This window comes from Mustela erminea, chromosome 16 (assembly GCF_009829155.1).
Source record: "Mustela erminea isolate mMusErm1 chromosome 16, mMusErm1.Pri, whole genome shotgun sequence".
Classification (NCBI taxonomy): Eukaryota; Metazoa; Chordata; class Mammalia; order Carnivora; family Mustelidae; genus Mustela; species Mustela erminea.
Genome location: NC_045629.1, coordinates 74119948 through 74138991, shown reverse-complemented (window position 1 = coordinate 74138991; position 19044 = coordinate 74119948). Strand labels below are relative to the sequence as shown.

General features: G+C 43.8%; 1 protein-coding gene across 4 annotated transcripts in view; it reads left to right on the top strand.

The window, feature by feature from the left end:
* Nucleotides 1-19044, top strand: part of ASAP1 (ArfGAP with SH3 domain, ankyrin repeat and PH domain 1) — a 351640-nt gene that overhangs the window by 246302 nt on the left and 86294 nt on the right. For all 4 annotated transcript variants that reach the window (XM_032316148.1, XM_032316146.1, XM_032316149.1 and 1 more), the window contains exons 6-9: nt 2823-2897; nt 3410-3459; nt 10322-10451; nt 11688-11773. In XM_032316148.1, coding sequence (XP_032172039.1) covers nt 2823-2897; nt 3410-3459; nt 10322-10451; nt 11688-11773 — 341 coding nt within the window. The remainder of the gene's footprint in view (nt 1-2822; nt 2898-3409; nt 3460-10321; nt 10452-11687; nt 11774-19044) is intronic.

Below are 19044 nucleotides of genomic sequence, written 5' to 3'. Positions count from 1 at the left end.
CTGTACCCAGCATGGGGCGTGAATGGACAGCTCTGGGATCAAGAGTCGTGTGCTTCTCCCACTGAGCCAGCCAGGTGTCCCTGTTCTTTTTATACAAAACTCTGTATGCTGTGAATACTGTTTTGCACTTTGCTTTATCACATAACAATTTATCTTGGAGATATTTCCGAAGCTAGACGTAAAGAACTTCCTCATTTGTGTGGCTATTGTTTAGAACTGGCGTAATTTATTTGACTAGTTCCCCAGTTCCCTATTTGACTACTTCCCTAAGCTCTGCCGCAGTATAAATGGTCCTAGGGGCGCCTGGGTGGCGGCTCAGTCCGTTAAGCACCTGACTCGACTTCAGCTTAGGTTGGGATCTCAAGGCTGTGGGATCAAACCCCACGTCAAGCACCGTGCTCAGTGGCAAGTCTACCTGAGATTCTCTCTTGCTCTTCCTCTGCCCCTCCCCCCACTCTCGCTCTCTAAAATAAATAAATCTTTTAAAAGAATTAAAAAAAAAATAAACAGTCCTACAGAGAAGAACCTTATACTCCCGTGATTCTGTATTTCCTTCACTCTACAAATACTGTGCACCTGCTCTGTGCTAGGCAGTGTTCTAAGTTCTGGAAATAAGACAGTGGGCATCCAGACCCTGCTCTCAGGGAGCTTGCATTCAAATTGAGGATGCAGCAAACACATGAGGAAACAAATACAGATGGAAATGTGAGGGACGGTAAATGTTTTGAAGAAAATAATATAAGGTTGTCTACGAACTGAGGAAGGATAGAGTCTGGCCTGAGTGGTGGAGGATGGGTGGCCCCTGCCTCACTTCCCACCCCCCACACACACTCCGGAGCCCCATAGGACAGTGGGATGCAGGAGGCTTGTATTTCAGCAGTGAGCTTGCTGAGGACTCAGAGCAAAATGTTACTACAGCTATTCATCGGTGGCAGGGAGTGAGTCCTGTTAATCCTTAGTTTTTCCATCTCATACCCAAGGCCAGTGGTTTTCAACTTTTTCTTTATTATTACCTGCAAACTGCCCTTACTTTTTTTTTGATATTTTAATTTTAAGTAATCTCTCTACCCAGCTTGGGGCTTGAACTCACAACCTCAAGATCAAGTCACACACTCCACCAACAGACATTTTTTTAACTAATCACTTCCCCTGTGAGGTTTTAATATAACAGATATACTCTATAGATCAAGTTTCTATACTTGGGTCCCTTGGAGAGCCACAGCCATTAGAATATCTAAGATGTTTCTCACCCCACTTCCCAGGAACCAAGGCTGTTGACCTCACAGAATACAGACTGTGAATCTGCAGCTCTCTTGCTGTTGGCACTTGCCAGCCAGACAGTTTCCCTATGTGGGGTTAGTGAAATTGCATACAGAATTTTCGTGGTTTCAGAATCTCTTTATCTTTGAAAGAAGAAACAGAGAGTTGGCTGTTTTTGATCCAGGCTGTCTGGTGGTGTGTGCCCTGGACAACTAACCTGGTGTGTTAATGGGTGGCCAAGGAGGGCAGAGCTAGGATGACAAGCTTCTGGAAGCCCCAGATGAGAGCAGTAGACAGGAGTCGGCAGAAGGTGTCCCTTCTGCTCCACATGGCTGTATTCTTATTTCTTACTTAATATCCCTTTGGACTTTAAAAATAAACCTGTATTCAGCCCTTCCTAGGTGTGCAGGAACCCGCTAGCACTCGTCGGGTATATTGACTAACCCATCGCAGCAGCCGTCTGCCGTGGGTGGTAGCATCTCGAGTCATAGATGTAGTTCAGAGGGTCCTGCTCAGAGCCTCCAAGTGCCAGCCCAGGTCCTTCTCTCCACTTTCTCCTTCCACCTCTGGATAGCACTTGGAGTGTCCAGATGGGGTAGAGTCAGCTGCATACCATGACCTCCTCTGTCCCTGGGATGTGAGGTGTCTCAAGCCAGAGGTGTTTTATTCACCTTCACCTAGCCAGCCACTAGCATGGTGGGTGTCACAGAGCAGGTACTTGACGATGATCGATGGAAGGGTGGGTGGCTGGCCAGCTGACTGGCATGACAAATGAGTACACGGCTTACCCAGGAGTCACATCGTTTCCTGGGTGGGGGAACCCACCGACTTTCCCACCTGTAACCTGGTTCTGCAGGTCCCTGCCATCTTGGTCCCACACAACTAACCCTGATTTCCCCAAGGTGCTAGGAGTGTCCTTGACTCTTTATGACTGTCTTTTATACCATCTTAAAATCAAGGAGACGCAGACCACTGCCTTGGAACAGTGAAAACTGTGCACCCTTGCTCTAGATTGGGCTTCCTGAATATCTTGTCTTCTTAACGGATCTGGGCACAGAGAGGATGCAGTGAGTAGGACAGTTGAGGTCCCTGTCTTCATTGAGATTACGTCCTGGTGGAGGACAGAGAATATACATATAAACCAGGGAATTTCAGAGAGTGACAGAGTTCACAGAAACATCTGAAATGGAGTGGTACAAGCCATTTGGGTAGTTCTCTCCTTCTTCTGACAGAGGCAGTTGAAGAAGAGTCAAATTAAGGTCATCCGTGTCACAGGAGAACAATAACAGGTCTGTAGATGATTTGAGGAATTGTTCACGTAGGTGCACCTGTGTTGCCTTTTGGTCATCCAGAGCCCGGGCTCCCAGCTCCCTGTCCACGTGCTGGAGGGGAAGCTGGTCTTGCCAGCCTGCTTCAGGGCGGCCCCTGGGGTCTGTAAGCTGGTGCACGAAAGCCCTTTCACAGAGCCTGGTGTGTGCAAGGTGCTCAGTCAAGAGTAGCTGATTTTGTTACTCTGTATGCACTTCTCTTTTAACCATTTCCCCCTTTGCTTTGCTTTCCAGCTCCAGGGCCTGAGCCACAATGTGATCTTCACCTTGGACTCCTTGTTAAAAGGAGACCTGAAGGGAGTCAAAGGAGTAAGTGTTCAAAAATTTGATTTTCATTTTAACCGGAAAGGATTGATTTTTTTTTTCTTTTAAGATCATAGTGGTACTTGTATTTGAAGGGCACTCTGAATACTTTTAGCATTAAAAAAAAAAGTACTTGGAAGATGATCATTAAAAAGATGTGCCACTTCACATTGTGTTATTGACTGAGGAATACGATGAGGCAATTTCCAGAATATGGGTGAGAGCCTCCGTGGGTGCGGGCAGTCTGTGCTGAGTCTTCGCCACATCAGCAGCAACCCTCAGCCCCAGCCTTTCCTGGCCGCCAGGTCCTGCTTCCCGTGGGTCCCTGGGAAGCTCGCCCTTCCGGCCTATGCAAGCTTCTTACAGGTGATGGGTGCTGTGCTGCTCCCTGAGCGTCTGAGTCAAGCTTCACACACCCTGTAAAGGAAAGCACTTGTGCTGAGATGTTCTTTCAGAATTATTTATTTGCCTTTGAACAAAAGTAAATTCAATGTCTGCTTCATTTTCTCTCTCCTAAGGATCTCAAGAAGCCATTTGACAAAGCTTGGAAAGATTATGAGACAAAGTTGTAAGTAGCTTTTTGTTTGTTTTTTATAGTGTTGAATTTCTTAAGAAGCCATTAACTGGAAGACTCCTTTCTTCTCGACAGCAGCTTGTGTAGTACATCCTCGTGAGGGCTAAGGGTTTGGGAGTGCCGACCTAATGAGAAGGAGTGCCTCGGCTGCGTCGTCGTGTGGAGTGAGGGATGCGGTCACTGCCCAGTGTTTCAGCGCGCATGGCTGCTGCTACTAGCTGTCAGGCTGTAAATCTGACATTTGTGACTTTTCTTTAATTATATAGTTAGCGCATAACTGTAGACTGTTGACATTCCTACCTAGCAGTCAGGAAATAATAAAAGCTAGTGTTCGTGACGTCCTTCTGCCTGCCAGGACCTGCACGCAGTGTTCCTGTGTGCGTGACCATCTCACGGGGACCTCACTGTCTGCGTCTGGTTCAAGGGACTGACGCCTGGAGAGGCTGAGGAGACTTCAGAAGGTCAGAGAGCTAGGTGGGCAGTGTCGTGCTGGCATTCTCCAGGGCTGGAGGAGCCCCGGACGGGCACGGCGGGCCGGCCTGCTGGGTTATTGCGGGGATTGTGGAGAAGATGTGCGTGAGGTACGGGCCTGGCTCGTCTTCATACTGTATGGATCATGCCACCTGCCTTTGTTATTTTTTTTTAAAATTTTAATTATTTGAAAGAGAGAGTCCAAGGGGAGGGGCAGAGAGTGAGGGAGAAGCAGACTCCCCACTTAGCAGGGAGCCTGATGAGAGGCTCGATCCCAGGACCCTGAGATCATGACTTGAGCCCAGGGCAGCTGCTTAACCAACTGAGCCACCCAGGGACCCCTCCCTTCTTTTGTTATTATTACCCAGAAACATCTGTATTGCCAGGAGGTGGGGTTGGGGGAGAAATAGATTTTAAAGCACTTAATAAAAATCTTGGCTGTGAACTTGGCTGGCTATGAACATAAACGAATAAAAGCCATTTCTTTCGACAGCAATAACAGCAGAATGAAAACACAAACAAAAGAAAAACAAATTCAGGATTAAATTTGTTTTTTGCCAAACTGCTTCCGTAAATGCTTATGTGAGCAGTGTCATTGCTAGAGACTTGCTGCCTTCGGAATACTTTCATGCATTGACAGTTAAAAGGCAGCCAAGAACAAGAAAGTTTCTTAAAATGGTCAGTGATGTAAATGAACACCATGGACCATCCTTTCTTCCGTTATGGAAGAGGATTATGAATGCTCACTTTTGTGACCAAAGTCTTGCCCTGCCCAGAGGCAGCTGCGTGTACTGGGCTGGGGTAGAACTAAGTACATAGCAAAGGGGAAGGCATCCACAAAAGGGAGAAAAAAACTTTGTTCTAGACTTGTGGAGTAGATCTCTTTTGTAGGACATGGAAATAACAAAACAAGACACAATATGTGCTCTGTCAACTAACGTACCGCCAATATTGGGTGGTACAACCATATTTTTAAAACCATCTTTGAGTGGGTGGAAGAGCTCAAAGTTCCTGCTGGTCAGTATCATGAATATCAGAGAACACAGACCGTTCTCAGATGATCCGGGTGCCTTCACGGCACTTTCCTCAACTGTATTCGAATGTGTCTGGCTGTTCACTGGTCTGTATGTTGTCCTCCAGCATCTGACCTTGGTGAGCTCAGAGACCACACAGTCCTTGTGTTTGGTGCTGATCTCTCAGGACCTTGCAGAACCTTGGGCACATAGCTAGTGCACAGGGAATAGCTACTGAAAGAAGGAAAGAATTACCCACATCTGCAAATGTGTACCAGAATTCGTGAATTCAGCAGGTCCTGATTCTAGGATTTCACCAGAAACATTTTTGTTTTTCTTTTTTAATAAATCCCTGGCAATAAATTATTTTGCTAAGATAGGCTTCTTCCTCACTCTGTATAGTAGTACAGGAAGTAAAAAAGAAAACAGCAAATATTTGATTATACGATGTGGTAGGAGTCATTTGAGTATGAATTAAAGAAAACAAAAGGATATAACAAAAAAAAGAGAGAGAAAAGTTAATTTATTAGCTGTGAGAACCCAGGGTGGCTGCTCTGTGGTCCTTATTTAGAACCCCGAGGCAGTGAGCCATCGCGGTTAAGACCACAGGGAATCAGAGACCGTGGGAGAAGCTGGGTGGTGCCGCTTATCAGTTCTACGACTTGAGCCACGGTACTTAACTTTGATGATGGTCCTCACCTGTTATTAAAACAAACAAAAAACGAAGAAGAAAAATTACCCACTTCTCAAGGCTTCTGTGAGGACAAGATAATGTAATATGTTGAAGTTACTGCTACTGCTGTCTGGATACAGCTGGCCCTCAGTCAATAGTTTCTAGCAAGATTTTTAATGATCAAATAATATTTGGTCAAAACAATACCCATACATCAAACGTCAAATAGTACTTGCATCTGTTGAGACTGTGACTGCGTATAGTAGATGCCCCAGTAACAGTGGCTCCGACAAGAGTTTATCGGTGAACATAAAGGTCCCAGGGCAGACTGGGCACCCATCACAGCAGCCCTTACATGTCATCAGAATGTCTGTGCTGCCCCCCAGATGCTGAGCTCAGTGAGTCCGTGCTGCTCCTGAGGAGGCAGCTTTCTTTTCCTAATGAGGAACGGGAGAGGGGATCTTAAGTAGGCGATGGGCATGCTTCCTGTGAAAAGACACAGCAGTCAGTGGCCCAGGGTTCCTGGCCTGCTGTTCCCTCTCCTGTCCCCCCTGCTGCCAGCCGCCTGGCTTCTCTGCTTCTTTGTTCCTCAGTGTTCTCTCCCACTGCCACAGATAAGGGCTTAGCTCTGTGCACAGCCAGCCCCGTCACGTTTCCACCCCAACCCAGGTCAGCCAGTGCGGTTCATACAACGGCGTGTGGGTAAACCAGTTGTCAGTTTTGAACTTCTGGGAGTGCAGATGTTCGGGGGGCAGTTGAATGGTGTCTTATAATGGATTTCCATTCTTACAGCACCATTTTTTGCCTATCCTTAATGAAATTATTGCCTCATTTCTGCATTTGCCTGGTCTATATGAATCTGTTCCTACCAATGTCCAACACCTATAAGTACTGTTTCTGTTTAGAAAATACACTCTCTTCGTTGTAACGATGATTATATGTGGATTAACATTGGGTTCTCTGTCAGTCCCTTCTTTTCTGTCTGGAGCATCCTTGCATAGCTCTTTAGATAAGCAGTGTCACTGGCATCCTGGGCTGCCTTTCCATGGGGATGGTCCTGCCTTCTCTTTCCTGGAGCAGTCCCGTATTTGGTGGCATGCTACTTCTAGTCGTTTGCAGGAAACAGCTCTAAAAGAGGGAAATGTTTCAGATTTTGGCATGTCCAGAAATATCTTCATTCTGCCATCACACAGAATGGGAGTTTGGCTGAATGTAAAATCCTAATTTTACAACCATATTCACTCGAACTATTGAAGAGATTGCTCCAAGGTCTCATTATTTCCAGTGTAATGAAAAATTCCGATGCGGCTTTAATCCCCATTTCTCTGTGTGTGACATGGGGGTTTAGGGAAGGGGTTCACTTATTCACAGTTAGAAAATGTTCATATTTTGGGGCACCTGGGTGCCTCAGTCAATTAAGCATCTGACCCTTGATTTCGGCTCAGGTCTTGATCTCAGGGTCCTGGGATTAAGCGCCATGTCAGGCTCCATGCTCAGCGGGAAGTCTGCTTAAAGATTCTCCCTCTCCCTCTGCCCCTTCCCCTGTGCGTTCTCTCTCTCTCAAATAAATAAATCTTTAAAAAGAAAAGAAAATGTTAGTCTTTTTTTTCCCCAAAGTTTTGACATTTCTGCATGCATTGACCTTCTCTTTGCAATTTTTAGTCTTCAGTTCTAGAAATGTTTCCTGTCTTTCCTCCCATCTGTTTTGTTTTTCTGTTTATTCTCCTAAAATGCCTCAACATATAGTATTGGACTCCCTGGGTGCTTGTTATAATTTTCCTCTCTTTTCTGTCCTATTTGTCTGTTGTGTTTTAGATTATTTTCACCCTTTTATTCCCACTGTTTCAGTCGACTTTATTTGGCTGCCATATTTTCAATTTCCAGAGCACTTTTTCTTGATTAGTTGGGAGGTTTTGGTGGTCTTTTTATAGTTCCTTGTTGTTTCAACAAATGTTGGAGAGGATGTGGAGAAAGGGGAAACCTCTTACACTGTTGGTGGGAATGTAAGTTGGTACAGCCACTTTGGAGAACAGTGTGGGAGTTCCTCAAAAAATTAAAAATAGAGCTACCCTATGACCCAGCAATTGTACTACTGGGTATTTACTCCCAAGACACAGATGTAGTGAAAAGAAGGGACATATGCACCCCAGTGTCCATAGCAGCAATGGCCACAATTGCCAAACTGTGGAAAGAGCCGAGATGACCTTCAGCAGATGAATGGATAAAGAAGATGTGATCCATATACACAATGGAATTTTACTCAGCCATCAGAAAGGATGAATACCCAACTTTTGCATCAACATGGATGGGACTGGAAGAGATTATGCTGAGTGAAATAAGTCAGGCAGAGAAAGTCAATTGTATGGTTTCACTCATTGTGGAACATAAGGACATTATGGAACATTATTGTGGAACATAGCATGGAGGATATTAGGAGAAGAAAGAGAAAAATGAGGGGGGGGGATTGGAATGGGAGACTGAGGGTTTTAGAGGGGAGGTTGGGGGGATGGGTGAGCCTGGTGACAGGTATTAAGGAGGGCACGGATTGCATGGAGCCCTGGGTGTTGTACGCAAACAGTGAATCATGGAACACTGCATCAGAAACTAATGATGTATCGTATGGTGTCTAACAGTGTAATAAAAAAAATTTTCTTAAGTTTCTTGTTTTTTCATAGAAACAGTATTTTAGCTCTCTGAGGATTTGATTATGTTTTATAAGATAGTCTTTTTCTTACTGCCTCTGGTTACCTCACCACCACCCCCAACTTGCTATTTTGATCTCTTGCTTTCATTTTGGAGGTTTTCCTCAGTTATCTTCCCATCCTTCACTGCCCATTCATATCTGAGAGCAAAGCACTCAACAGTTGATGGAGAGATCATACTTGTCAGCAGGACCAGGCAAGAATGCCGTGAGCTGCCTTTTTAGGTTTTAGGATGTCAGGATAGATTTTTTTCTTCCTTTTTTTTCTTTCTTTCTTTTTTTTTCTTTTTTAGAGAGAGTGGGGAGGGGCAGAGGGAGAAAGAGGCTCTCAAGCAGACTCCCTGCTGGGCACAGAGCCTGATCTAGGGCTCAGTTCCAGGACTGTGAGATCAGAACCTGAGCCAAAATCAAGAGTCAGATGCGCAACCAGCTGAGCCACCCAGGGGCCCCAGACAGCTTGTTAATCAGGAGCACTCTAAATGTCAGTATCCAGAGGCGTGTCTTCTGGCATCATTCAGTCCCCTCAGCCCCCTGTCTGGTGATTGTATATTACGGTATTCTGGAAGCAACAAAGGCCATGGAGGTACCCCTGTGGTTCAGGGTGTGCACTTTCTCTTTTCCTCTGTGTAGACCTGCTCTTCCAGGTATCTGTTGAATTCTCTCCTCCTTTTTTGTCTTCAGTTCTTGTCTTTGGGAGATTATATTCTTTATGATTTTTAATATCATCCTAATGGAATTATGGAAGGAAGAAGAAATGAAGCTAAATGTCTTAGCTTTCTGCTTCTCTTCCCACCCACAGCAGTGGAGAGAGCTGAGGCTTAAGCCCCAGCTGCTTTCATGCTGCTTGATGGCCAATATGGCTAATAAGATATGGCATTACAGTGATAGAGGCATCCCAACCACATTTATAGTAGATTTTCCCATGGGTTGATTTTCTACCATGCTTGTATATAGACAGGGATATTGGCTGTCTTTGGGGTTTGATTTCCCACAACTACAATTTAAAAGAAGATTTGAAGGCTAAGTCAGTTCACCTTTGCATTCACAACTAAAATTCACTCTTCCTGAAATTGGAAGTCTGTTTTCAAGTTATTTCGGAAAGAGGGTCATAACCATTGGTGTTACTGCCAAAGTACCATCTATCATAGCCAAGTGTTAGCCTCAGCTGTGTTGGTTTCATATGGGTCCTCCTTCGTAATTGGCTCCTTCCCTCTTTGCCCCCTCCACACCGAAGAACATTTTATAGGATCCAAATTACAGATTGGGATTTTTCCCATCCTTATTTTGTATAATTGTCCCTGATGGTTGAATTATTAAAATGTGTTATGGGGATATGGAAATGTCCCAGGTTTAGAGGAATATTGGAAATTACCTTTGACTACTTTTTGTTCACTTTGATTGTCTTGAAATAATTCTCAGACCCATCTTTTGTTGGTAATCTAGATATGCCTCAGTTCTTCAACTTTCTGATTCTTTTTCATCGTAAAGTACTTTACCCAAGAAAAAGTCAACTGTCAATATTTCTTCATGCCCACCAAAATATGAGAGAATTTATAAGAATTCATCCCCATGTGGGTGCTGGGTGGCGCAGTCGATTAAGTTAAGCATTTGACTTTTGATTTCACTTCAGGTTGTGATCTCAAGGTCATGAGATGCAGCTTTGTGTCGGGTGCCTAAGTCCTTCCTTAGGACTCTCTCCCCTATATGTGCGTGCACTCTCTCTTTCTCTCTCTCCTCTCTCAAATAAATAAATCTTAAAAAAAAAAAAAAGAAAAAAGAATTCATCCGTGTGTAAGATCACAGTTAAAATGTAAGAGGTTCCCGAGGTGTTCATCTCTACAGTGTGTGTGTTCTCTCTCATTCTTCCTTTTGACCCATGTTACCAACATAAGAGTTCCTGCTGCTGACCTCTTGTAAATAAGAAACAATTACTGGCTCTCGTTAAAGGAGGGAACGACGAGAGGTTTTTTTTAATGATGGCATCTGCTTTAACTGCAGCACGAAGATTGAGAAGGAGAAAAGAGAGCACGCGAAGCAGCACGGCATGATCCGGACAGAGATCACGGGCGCTGAGATCGCAGAAGAGATGGAGAAGGAACGGCGCCTCTTCCAGCTCCAGATGTGCGAGGTACGAACGACTTCTGCAAGCGTTTCCCTGGAGTTTCATAACTGTGACCTCTCCGGCTAGTTGGGAGTTTTTATGCTTAAATGCAGGCTGTTTGGTTATTAGAGGAGGGGACTGTTTCTTAAGGGTTCTCGTCTCCATTTTTCTCCAAGCCTTGTGGGATCCGCCATTTCACTGTTGTCTCATATTTTGAGCCTTGGTCCTGGGGGGCTCTTTATGCCAAAACAGGATTCTTTGGTGAGAACTTTAATGTTGCTTGTGAGTGAGTGTGGAAAAAAGTGTTTGGTGAGAAGTAACCCTGGTGAATAGGAAGTCTTCCTGATACAGGTGTAGAGCATGTTTATTGTTCTTTTAACCACATGTCTGGGTTGAATGCTAAGTCAAATGCTTAAATAAAGTAGTGATTAAGAAAGCCTGAGTTCATGAAAGCATGCTCCTTTGGACTTAGAGCAGTGGTTCTCAAACTGGGTTCCCAGTGAACACTGGCACTCCCTGACCTGGCATCCTGCCCATTCTGACGCTAACATTGTGTTGTCGAGTTCCTTTTATAGTTCTCCGAAAATACCAAGTTGGATAGAATTTTATCAATTTTAAGTGTTTCTTTTTTAAATATTCCCCCCATACTTTAAGCTTCTTCTCAAACTTATCTGCTCATAAACACTTCTCATAATAAAACAAGTGAAAAAAAGCAAACAATCTCAACAGAAAATCTTGACCTACTAGTAAAAATCAGACCTAGTAGTGTTAGTTAACAGCATAAATTAACAATGGGTTATTTTAATTCTTCCACGTTTTTTTTTTAATTCCTCCATTCTTGAATACCAGAAATTCTTCCTGAAAGTTTCGCTATCGGATGGCCTGTGCCTCAGGAGAACGCTGTTTTCCTTGTTTTCTGCAAAGAACAGTCAACCATCCTTCAGGGTTTGACCATGTTAACCCTTAAGTTTAAGATCCACTGCACCAGGGGGAAATAATCAGTTATTCTAGAATGTTTTACTATGTTTGATTCTGCTTGTCTTGTAAACTAATGAGCATTTATAAAACGCTAACAGTCTAATCATTTCATTTGTACACTTGGGACTGCCAAATCAGCATTTCCCGAATTAAACTCACGCTGTCTGCGGGCAGCCAAGGTTCAGTAACTTGTGTGGATTCATGACTGGTGTTCTGCTGCCCAAACCCACGGCTGTAAAACCGTATCTGTAATGAGCAACATAAAATTTTGTTTTATTTCCACAGTATCTCATTAAAGTTAATGAAATCAAGACCAAAAAGGGTGTGGATCTGCTGCAGAATCTCATAAAGTATTATCATGCACAGTGCAAGTAAGTAGAATATCATGGTCACAATTATTAGCCCAAGTAAGACCTCCTTCACTTACTTGGTTTTCTTAATTGTTTCTTCCTTTCTGGTTTTCATTTGGTCACTATATATAGTGTGATATCAGAACCTTCCAAAGCCTCATAAGAAATAGTATTATGTTCCATCTTTGTTGTTTTCTGTAAGTAAGTAAGTCAGATGAGTGCAAGTATTTGGCTACTGAAAAATGCTGTCTTACTTAACAAATGCTGACAGTGGCCTTGACAGTCCGTGAAGCTCTTGTTACAGATACATGCATCCCTGTCAGGTCCCTGTTGCGACAGAGACTCCAGTGACCTCCACGCCCTCCTCCCTTACTTGGCAGTTTACCTATTATCGGGTCATTTGTTCCACGTATACCTACTTGCAGTGTTTTTCTTTGTCATCTAAATTAGGTGAAATTAAATACTTGGGGCACTAAGAATACTTTGCCTCTGTACTCAGATTCCTACGAATTGGTGGTACATCCGCTGTTTATACCAGCACCATTTTTGCTCATTAATTTTGCATTTTTATTATGTTTGAGATTCTGCTTATTTACTTCTTGTTTATTTACTGGATTAGCTTTCGTGGTTTTTCTGGTAGAGATTTTACGTGAAAACGTGCCTGTTATTAAAATTTGTAATGCTCTAATAAGATCTTTATATTTGACTGGGACAATTAAGGAGGTCAGCATTAATACTGTGGAATGCACAGAAGGCACGAGCCAGAAAGATGAGTTCAGACCTTGGCTCTGCAGCCAGGTGACTATATGATCTTCGTCCGGTTCCTCTTTAAACCTCAGTACCCTCAGCTCTAAAGTGGGGTTAAGGTTAGTAGATGTGAGAATTAAATGAGATAATGCATGTGGAGCCAACTACATTGTATGTGTTCGCAGCTCTGAGGATTCCAAGTGGCCCTGGAATCATTCGTTCATACATGTATCATACAGAATTGTTTCAGGAGAAGCTTTTAACGATCAAATTTTTATTTACATAGATCTGATTTTTTTCTTCTTCTCAAAATAAATTCCACCTTTTATAAATAAATATGTATCACATACAAGGAAAAAATACATTGACATGGAAACAGCTGCATGTTTATAAGACAGAATTTGCCTGTGACAGCCTCATGCTGAAGACCTGGTCCCTAATTTTAGCTTTGGGTGAAATTGAATTTCATCTTTCATCAATTTCAGTTTTCCTAGAAATGCATCACTGCTTTGAAACCTCTACTGAAATAAGGGAAACTCTTAGTCTTCTTCATTACAACACTTTGGTAGCAAATCTGATTTTACCGATTTTAGAAATCTCTCTCTCTCTCTCTCTCTTTTTTAAAGTAAGCTGTGAGCCCAGTGTGCTGCTCAGATCAAAGCCCTGAGACCAGGCATTGCATGCGTCACCAACTAAGCCAGCCAGGCACCCCAGAAATCTTCTGATCTCACATTCTCTTACTGTACAGAGAAGGGTTTAATCTCCACAAACTTTAGCTTTCCAAGATGTAAGATGTTTTGTAAACTATACAGTTCTTAACCTTTGTTCCTAAAGGTGAGAAGAAGAGCAACTCTGACCTGGGTAGCTAATGCGTCCTCCCTTCATTCCTTCGCTTCCTGCTTTTTCACTTTCCAGAAATACTTACCCATCTACTGACAAAGGCCAGGTCCTTGGAAACAAGTACTCTGCTCTCAGGAGCTAATTCTCTGGTACAGGAAGTGAGTTGGGTCATCAGTCATCACAGTGGGCCTTGGAAGTAACTGCTGGTAGGGCGTCAGGAGAAGGGGAGACTTTCATCCAGGTGGACTGAGAAGGGCTCCTTGAAGTGGGGGGTGGCGGGTGGCGGCAGTCGGGAGTAGACTTGGGGGATGGCTGGCATCTGGTCCTTGGACTCTGGTAGAAGAGTCTCTCTGGAGCAGAGAGAGATAGCAGAAGGAAACCCCACACAATAAAAACCTCCCTGTGGGAAGAGGTATTCCCTCCTTCTGGGAAGAGGTTATAATGGGGTTCTGCCCCTGGTTGAACCTCAAGAATTCCCACATAGCAAGAAGCCGGGGTAATACTCTTTCAGGGAGACTCATTCTTTCCTACTTCAGGCAATTCCTCACAATAGACTTGTAAACCATCTCTACCTAATTCAGAAGCAGTGGGGGTGGGGGTGCCTGGGTGGCTCAGTCGGTAAAGTGTCTGCCTTTGACTTGGGTCACAAACCCAGGGTCCTGGGATCCAGCCCTGTGTTGGGCTCTCTCTGCTCAGCGGGGAGCCTGCGTCTCCCCCTCCCACTGCCTGCCACTCCCCCTGCTTGTGCACTCACTCACTCTCTCTGTCAAAGAAATAAATAAAATCCTTTTTTAAAAAAAAAAAAAAAAAAAGGAGGATTTCTTATCCTAAGCACTTACTCCAGTTCCCCAAATGATTTTCAGTACAAAGTCAAGGGGCATCTAAGAGTAAGTTTGCTCTGGTAACACCCAATGCAGTCCCAGCACCTCAGCGGGGATGCAGCTGCTACACTGGAACAATACGAGGAGCAGAAAAGAAGAGCTTCCGACTTTCTGTTACCCTTTCCAGCTCACCCACACCAGCTGCTTGTCACTTTCACACTTGAACATTGTGGGGAACATGCTGCCTTCAGAACAAGCATAATATCCTACGGCTCACCCACTCCTTTTACCACCTAGCAAGTGTCATTGTGATCGGCAGGATCATGAGCACTTACAAACATTACTATATTATCCTTAATTTTACAATAATAATAGCTAACATTTATCAAGGGCAATCAGGAAATTGTAGCTCTGGAAGGATGAGTAACTTGCCCAGAGGCACATTCACTCATTCAGTAGATGCTTGGTAAACATGTCAAAGTGGACAAAGCAAAAGAAACCAAAGGAAGAAATAGATAAGTTGGACTTCAAAATTCAAAAAGGCTTTGTGAGTGAAAGGACATTATTACGAAAGCAAAGGGGCGTCTGGGTGGTGCAGGCAATTAAGTATCTGCTTTTGGCTCAGGTCGTGATCCCAGGGTCCTGAGATGGAGCCCCACATCAGGTTCCCTGCTCAGCGGGGAGCCTGCTTCTCCTTGTCCCTCTGCCTGCTGCTCCCCCTACTTATTCTGTCTCTCTCTTTCTCTCTTTCTTTCTCAGTCAAATAAAATCTTTAAAAATTTAAAAAATTTTTTAAAAAGGCAAAAAGACAGCCCACAGAATGGGAGGAAAATAATTGCAAATCATTGATCTGATAAGGGTCTGGTATCCAGAATATATAAAGAACTCCTACAACTTAACAACAAAAAGATAATCATTTTAAAAGTGGGTAAAGAATTTTAATAGCCATTTCTCTGGAAAAGATACACAATGGCCAAAAGCACAAGAAACAAATCTCCATGTCATTAGTCATTGAGGAAAATACAAATCAAAACCACAATGAGATACCACTTTGCCCCCAGTAGGATGGCAGGATTTAAAAAAACAACAGCAACAACAAAATGGAAACTAGGTCTTGGCGAGAATGTAGAGAAATTGGAGCCCATAATACATTGCTGAAAGAAATGTAAGTAGGTGCAGCTACTTTGGAAGACCTCTTGGCAGTTCCTCAAAAATTTAAGCCTAGAATTATATGGCCTTGCAATCGTATGCCTAGGTAGATAACCCAAGAGGAGTGAAAAAAGTATTTAACAAAATGTTAACAAAATGACAAATTTAACAAAATGAACAAGAATGTGTTCATACATATTTATAGCCTCATTATTCACAATAGCCAAAGTGTAGAAACACCCAAATGCCCATCAGCTGATGCCCAGACAAAGTACAGTACTGCAGTGCAGTGGGACGCTGTTGGGCTCTATGACTGCGGATTGCCCCACGAGCCAGACTGTGGCGCTCAGAGGCGACTCCCTCCCTCCGCTGTCCTTGGAATGTGGGTTCTGCTTGCCTTTCCCATCCCCAGCGGCTGCCCCAAGGACATAGCCTTGAGATCATGATGTGGCATTGAGAACACCTGCGCAGGGTATTCACAACTGAGCACAGTTGGGGTCTCTTTATAAACTGGAGATTTGGAAGGCAGGTGCAGGGACCCAGTCACATAGCTGCCACCCAAGACAACACTCACATGTCAGCTCCCTTCGCTTTTATGGAAACTGCCCCTGCCCACGTGCAGGGGCCCGCTGCTCGCTCAGGTCTCTTCCTGCGCTCTGTGTACAGCGGCCAGTTTCAGATCACACTCAGGAAGCTCCCAGGAGGGTTATAAAGCCACGTATGTGCTGTAGCAGGGATCAAGATCTGAAACATTCTAAGTGAAAGAAGCCTGATGTGGAAGGCCCCATACTGTAGGATTCTGTTTAAACAAAATGTCCGTAAAGATAGGTCCACTAAGACAGAAAGCAGAGTATTGTTTGCTAGGGCAAGGGAGGAACTGGGAACCATTGCTAACAGGTATGGGCTTCCTTCTTGGGGTGATAGCTGTGTTCTGGAATTAGTGGGGACAGTTGCACCACATTGTGAACATACTAAACACCACTGAATTGTACACTTTGAAGTGGTAGATTTTACATTACATGAATTATATCTTAATTTTTTTAATGCAGAAAACGGTAACAAAACAAAAGCAAAGATCCATGTCCCCATAGAACTTACATGTAGAAGGTGATAGAACCAAGTCTTACAGCCAGGTCTCTGTGACTCCAGAGTGCATGCTCTTGATAAAGTCAGAAATCTGAATTTGGTAAGCCTGGATTTGGGCCTGGACATCTCTATTTTTAAGACTCTCTAAATGTGAGCCCAGCATATCACTATCAGCAAGCTCTTTGACCTAAACTGTCGAGATACATTTGTGGTTAATTAGTACTTATATGAATTAACCCTTGTCCCTTTAAGTTCCTTAACCACCACAGGACTCAAGTGGAATGTATCGAGAAAATATCAGCCCCGCTAGCTGGAAATCAGTACCTGGAGCTTCAGAGTAGGCTTTCAGGAGGGGTTGGTGGTTGGTGTGTTAAGAAATCACTTCATTTTTTAAAATTTGTTTTCTAATTTGTTTTAAAGAACCATACTTTCTGTGATACTATGAGGGCATCCTGGCTTCTTTTGGAAATAATATGCTTCCAGAGCATTTCAGCCTTTGGCCAAATAGCCCCTCTTTCTAAGCCAAGCAGGATATGATTGGGGTAGTAGGAAGATCCTGCTGTCTCTCTTTCTTGAAATTAAATTAAAAGCAGAAAGAACATACTGTCTCCCTTTCCAATCCTTGTTTGGACAGAATAAGAGGTGAAGTACGTAGCGACTTTCTCAGGTTCGAGAGGACTGCCTCGCTCTGAGCGTGTGCTCTGCCTGATGGACGGGCGACTGTGTTCACACTCACGAGGCCGCACTCTGCCGCCGTGAGCGTGTTTCAGTAGTTGGGAGAAATGTGAGTGCCCTTCTGCCTATCAGTTGGCAGCTTTTCTTTTTCTGGCACTGTGGGTCATTAAAATATGGTCCTGTTTCTTTCAAGCTGCTTATTTCAGAAGCAAAGCCAATGCAGCTATGTCTCTAAGGTCAGAGAAATAATGAGGCTCATTTTGCCGGCCTGTGGCCATCATGTATTCAACTTCTTCTCTGTGCCTGGCATTTTAGGAACATTATCACAGTGCTCACAAGAACTGTCCACACTACATGGGATCATCTCCATTTTCTGCAAAAGGACACTGAGGCACAGGGATTCAGAGATTATGCTGTTACTCAGCAGAAGAGCCAGGATTTGGACCTAGATCAGCCTGATATGTTTAACTACTACCTGTGCTCCAGAGCTGGGAGTGCTTTCACTCAAATCCCAACTTTGCACCCAATGATTAGATGGCCCCATTTAAACAACTTAAACTCTCTGGGCCTCAGTTACCTTGTTTTGATCTATTTTGTTGACTTCCCAATGAGACTTAAAAGGGATGCTTAATTATGCCTAATAACGAGTGACTGGCACAGAATTAATACTTAGGTGCCAGTAAGTATTATTATTATTACTGTTGTATATTATTAGTATCGTCATTATTATTATTACTGTTAATCATCATCTGTTTTCCAAAGATCTCATTATATTTCAGTTATGTGCAGAGAAAGTGGCCAAGGGACAAGTGGGGTGTCAGAGAGGTGATGTTACTTTCCGCATTCAGACTGAGTGACAGGTCATCAGGACTGACATTTGTGCTTCCTTTTCCAATGAGGAGAAAGAACACTCTTATCTGTAGTAGTTCATCTGCCTCTCGGAAGCCAGGAAACATCCACCTTTGGATGATCATGCTCACCCTCAGAGAGGGTCACAACCTGCCCAAGGTTATACACACAGTGAAATTGAGAGATTTTGGCTCTCAATCCAAAATGTGATACACTTTTGACTCCAGAGTTCATGTATTTCCGGTGAACCAGAGCCAGTGAGCTGGAGGGAGGAGCCCAAGAACAGAGAAGCCCCTCCCTCCGTGAACTGTTGTGGCGGGTGACGTGTGACCGTGACTCTGAGGCCCACCCAGCCCGTGGCTGAGACTAACTGCTCAAGGCAGGCACAGTCAGGCACAGAGGGCAGGGGTCACCAGACCCACCTTGCCGTGGTCAGCACGTCGGCCTTTGCTTACTGATGACTGTGTTACTAACGTCAAGATGGTTTTGTTCTCCCTGCAACTTGTCCCCTCGGCCCCCTGTTCCCGTTTCTCGCCAAAACCCAGAAGCGAGCCCTAGCGTAACTTTCTGAGATGGACTCAGCTCAGTTGGTTCTTTTCTTAATTTTGTTTTGCCTAATATATGAATATATAATGTGTTCTAGAAAATGAAGTTAACAAAAGAGAAAACCTGTTATCTCGGTGAGAAGATAATTGGATTTATGCATATGATTTGGTTGTAAAAATTGGGTCATATTATAGATTAAAATGATTTCTTACTCTTAATTTTTCTTAGTCTGTGTTTGTAATGTCGTGAAGAATTCAACATAGGAAGATAGACTTGTTGGGGTCTTTCTTCAGCCTGTGAATTGGGAGGAATTTGTCCCTTCCAACTTGTCTTCACGTGCTGACACGTAACTTGTCATTTTTATCAGTGCCGTCTCAAATGAAAACAGTTGAATGTGTGTGTTTTATAACATTCCTTGTGCTCTTCAACTCTGAGGTCACTTATTCAGTTAGTCCAGGAGAACAACTGCCGTGATGGAAATGGTGGTATTCTCTACTGTCTTAACACGCTACCCACTGGCCACACGTGGCTGCTGTGGCTGGTGAGACTTTAGGAACTGAATTTTACATGAATTTTAGT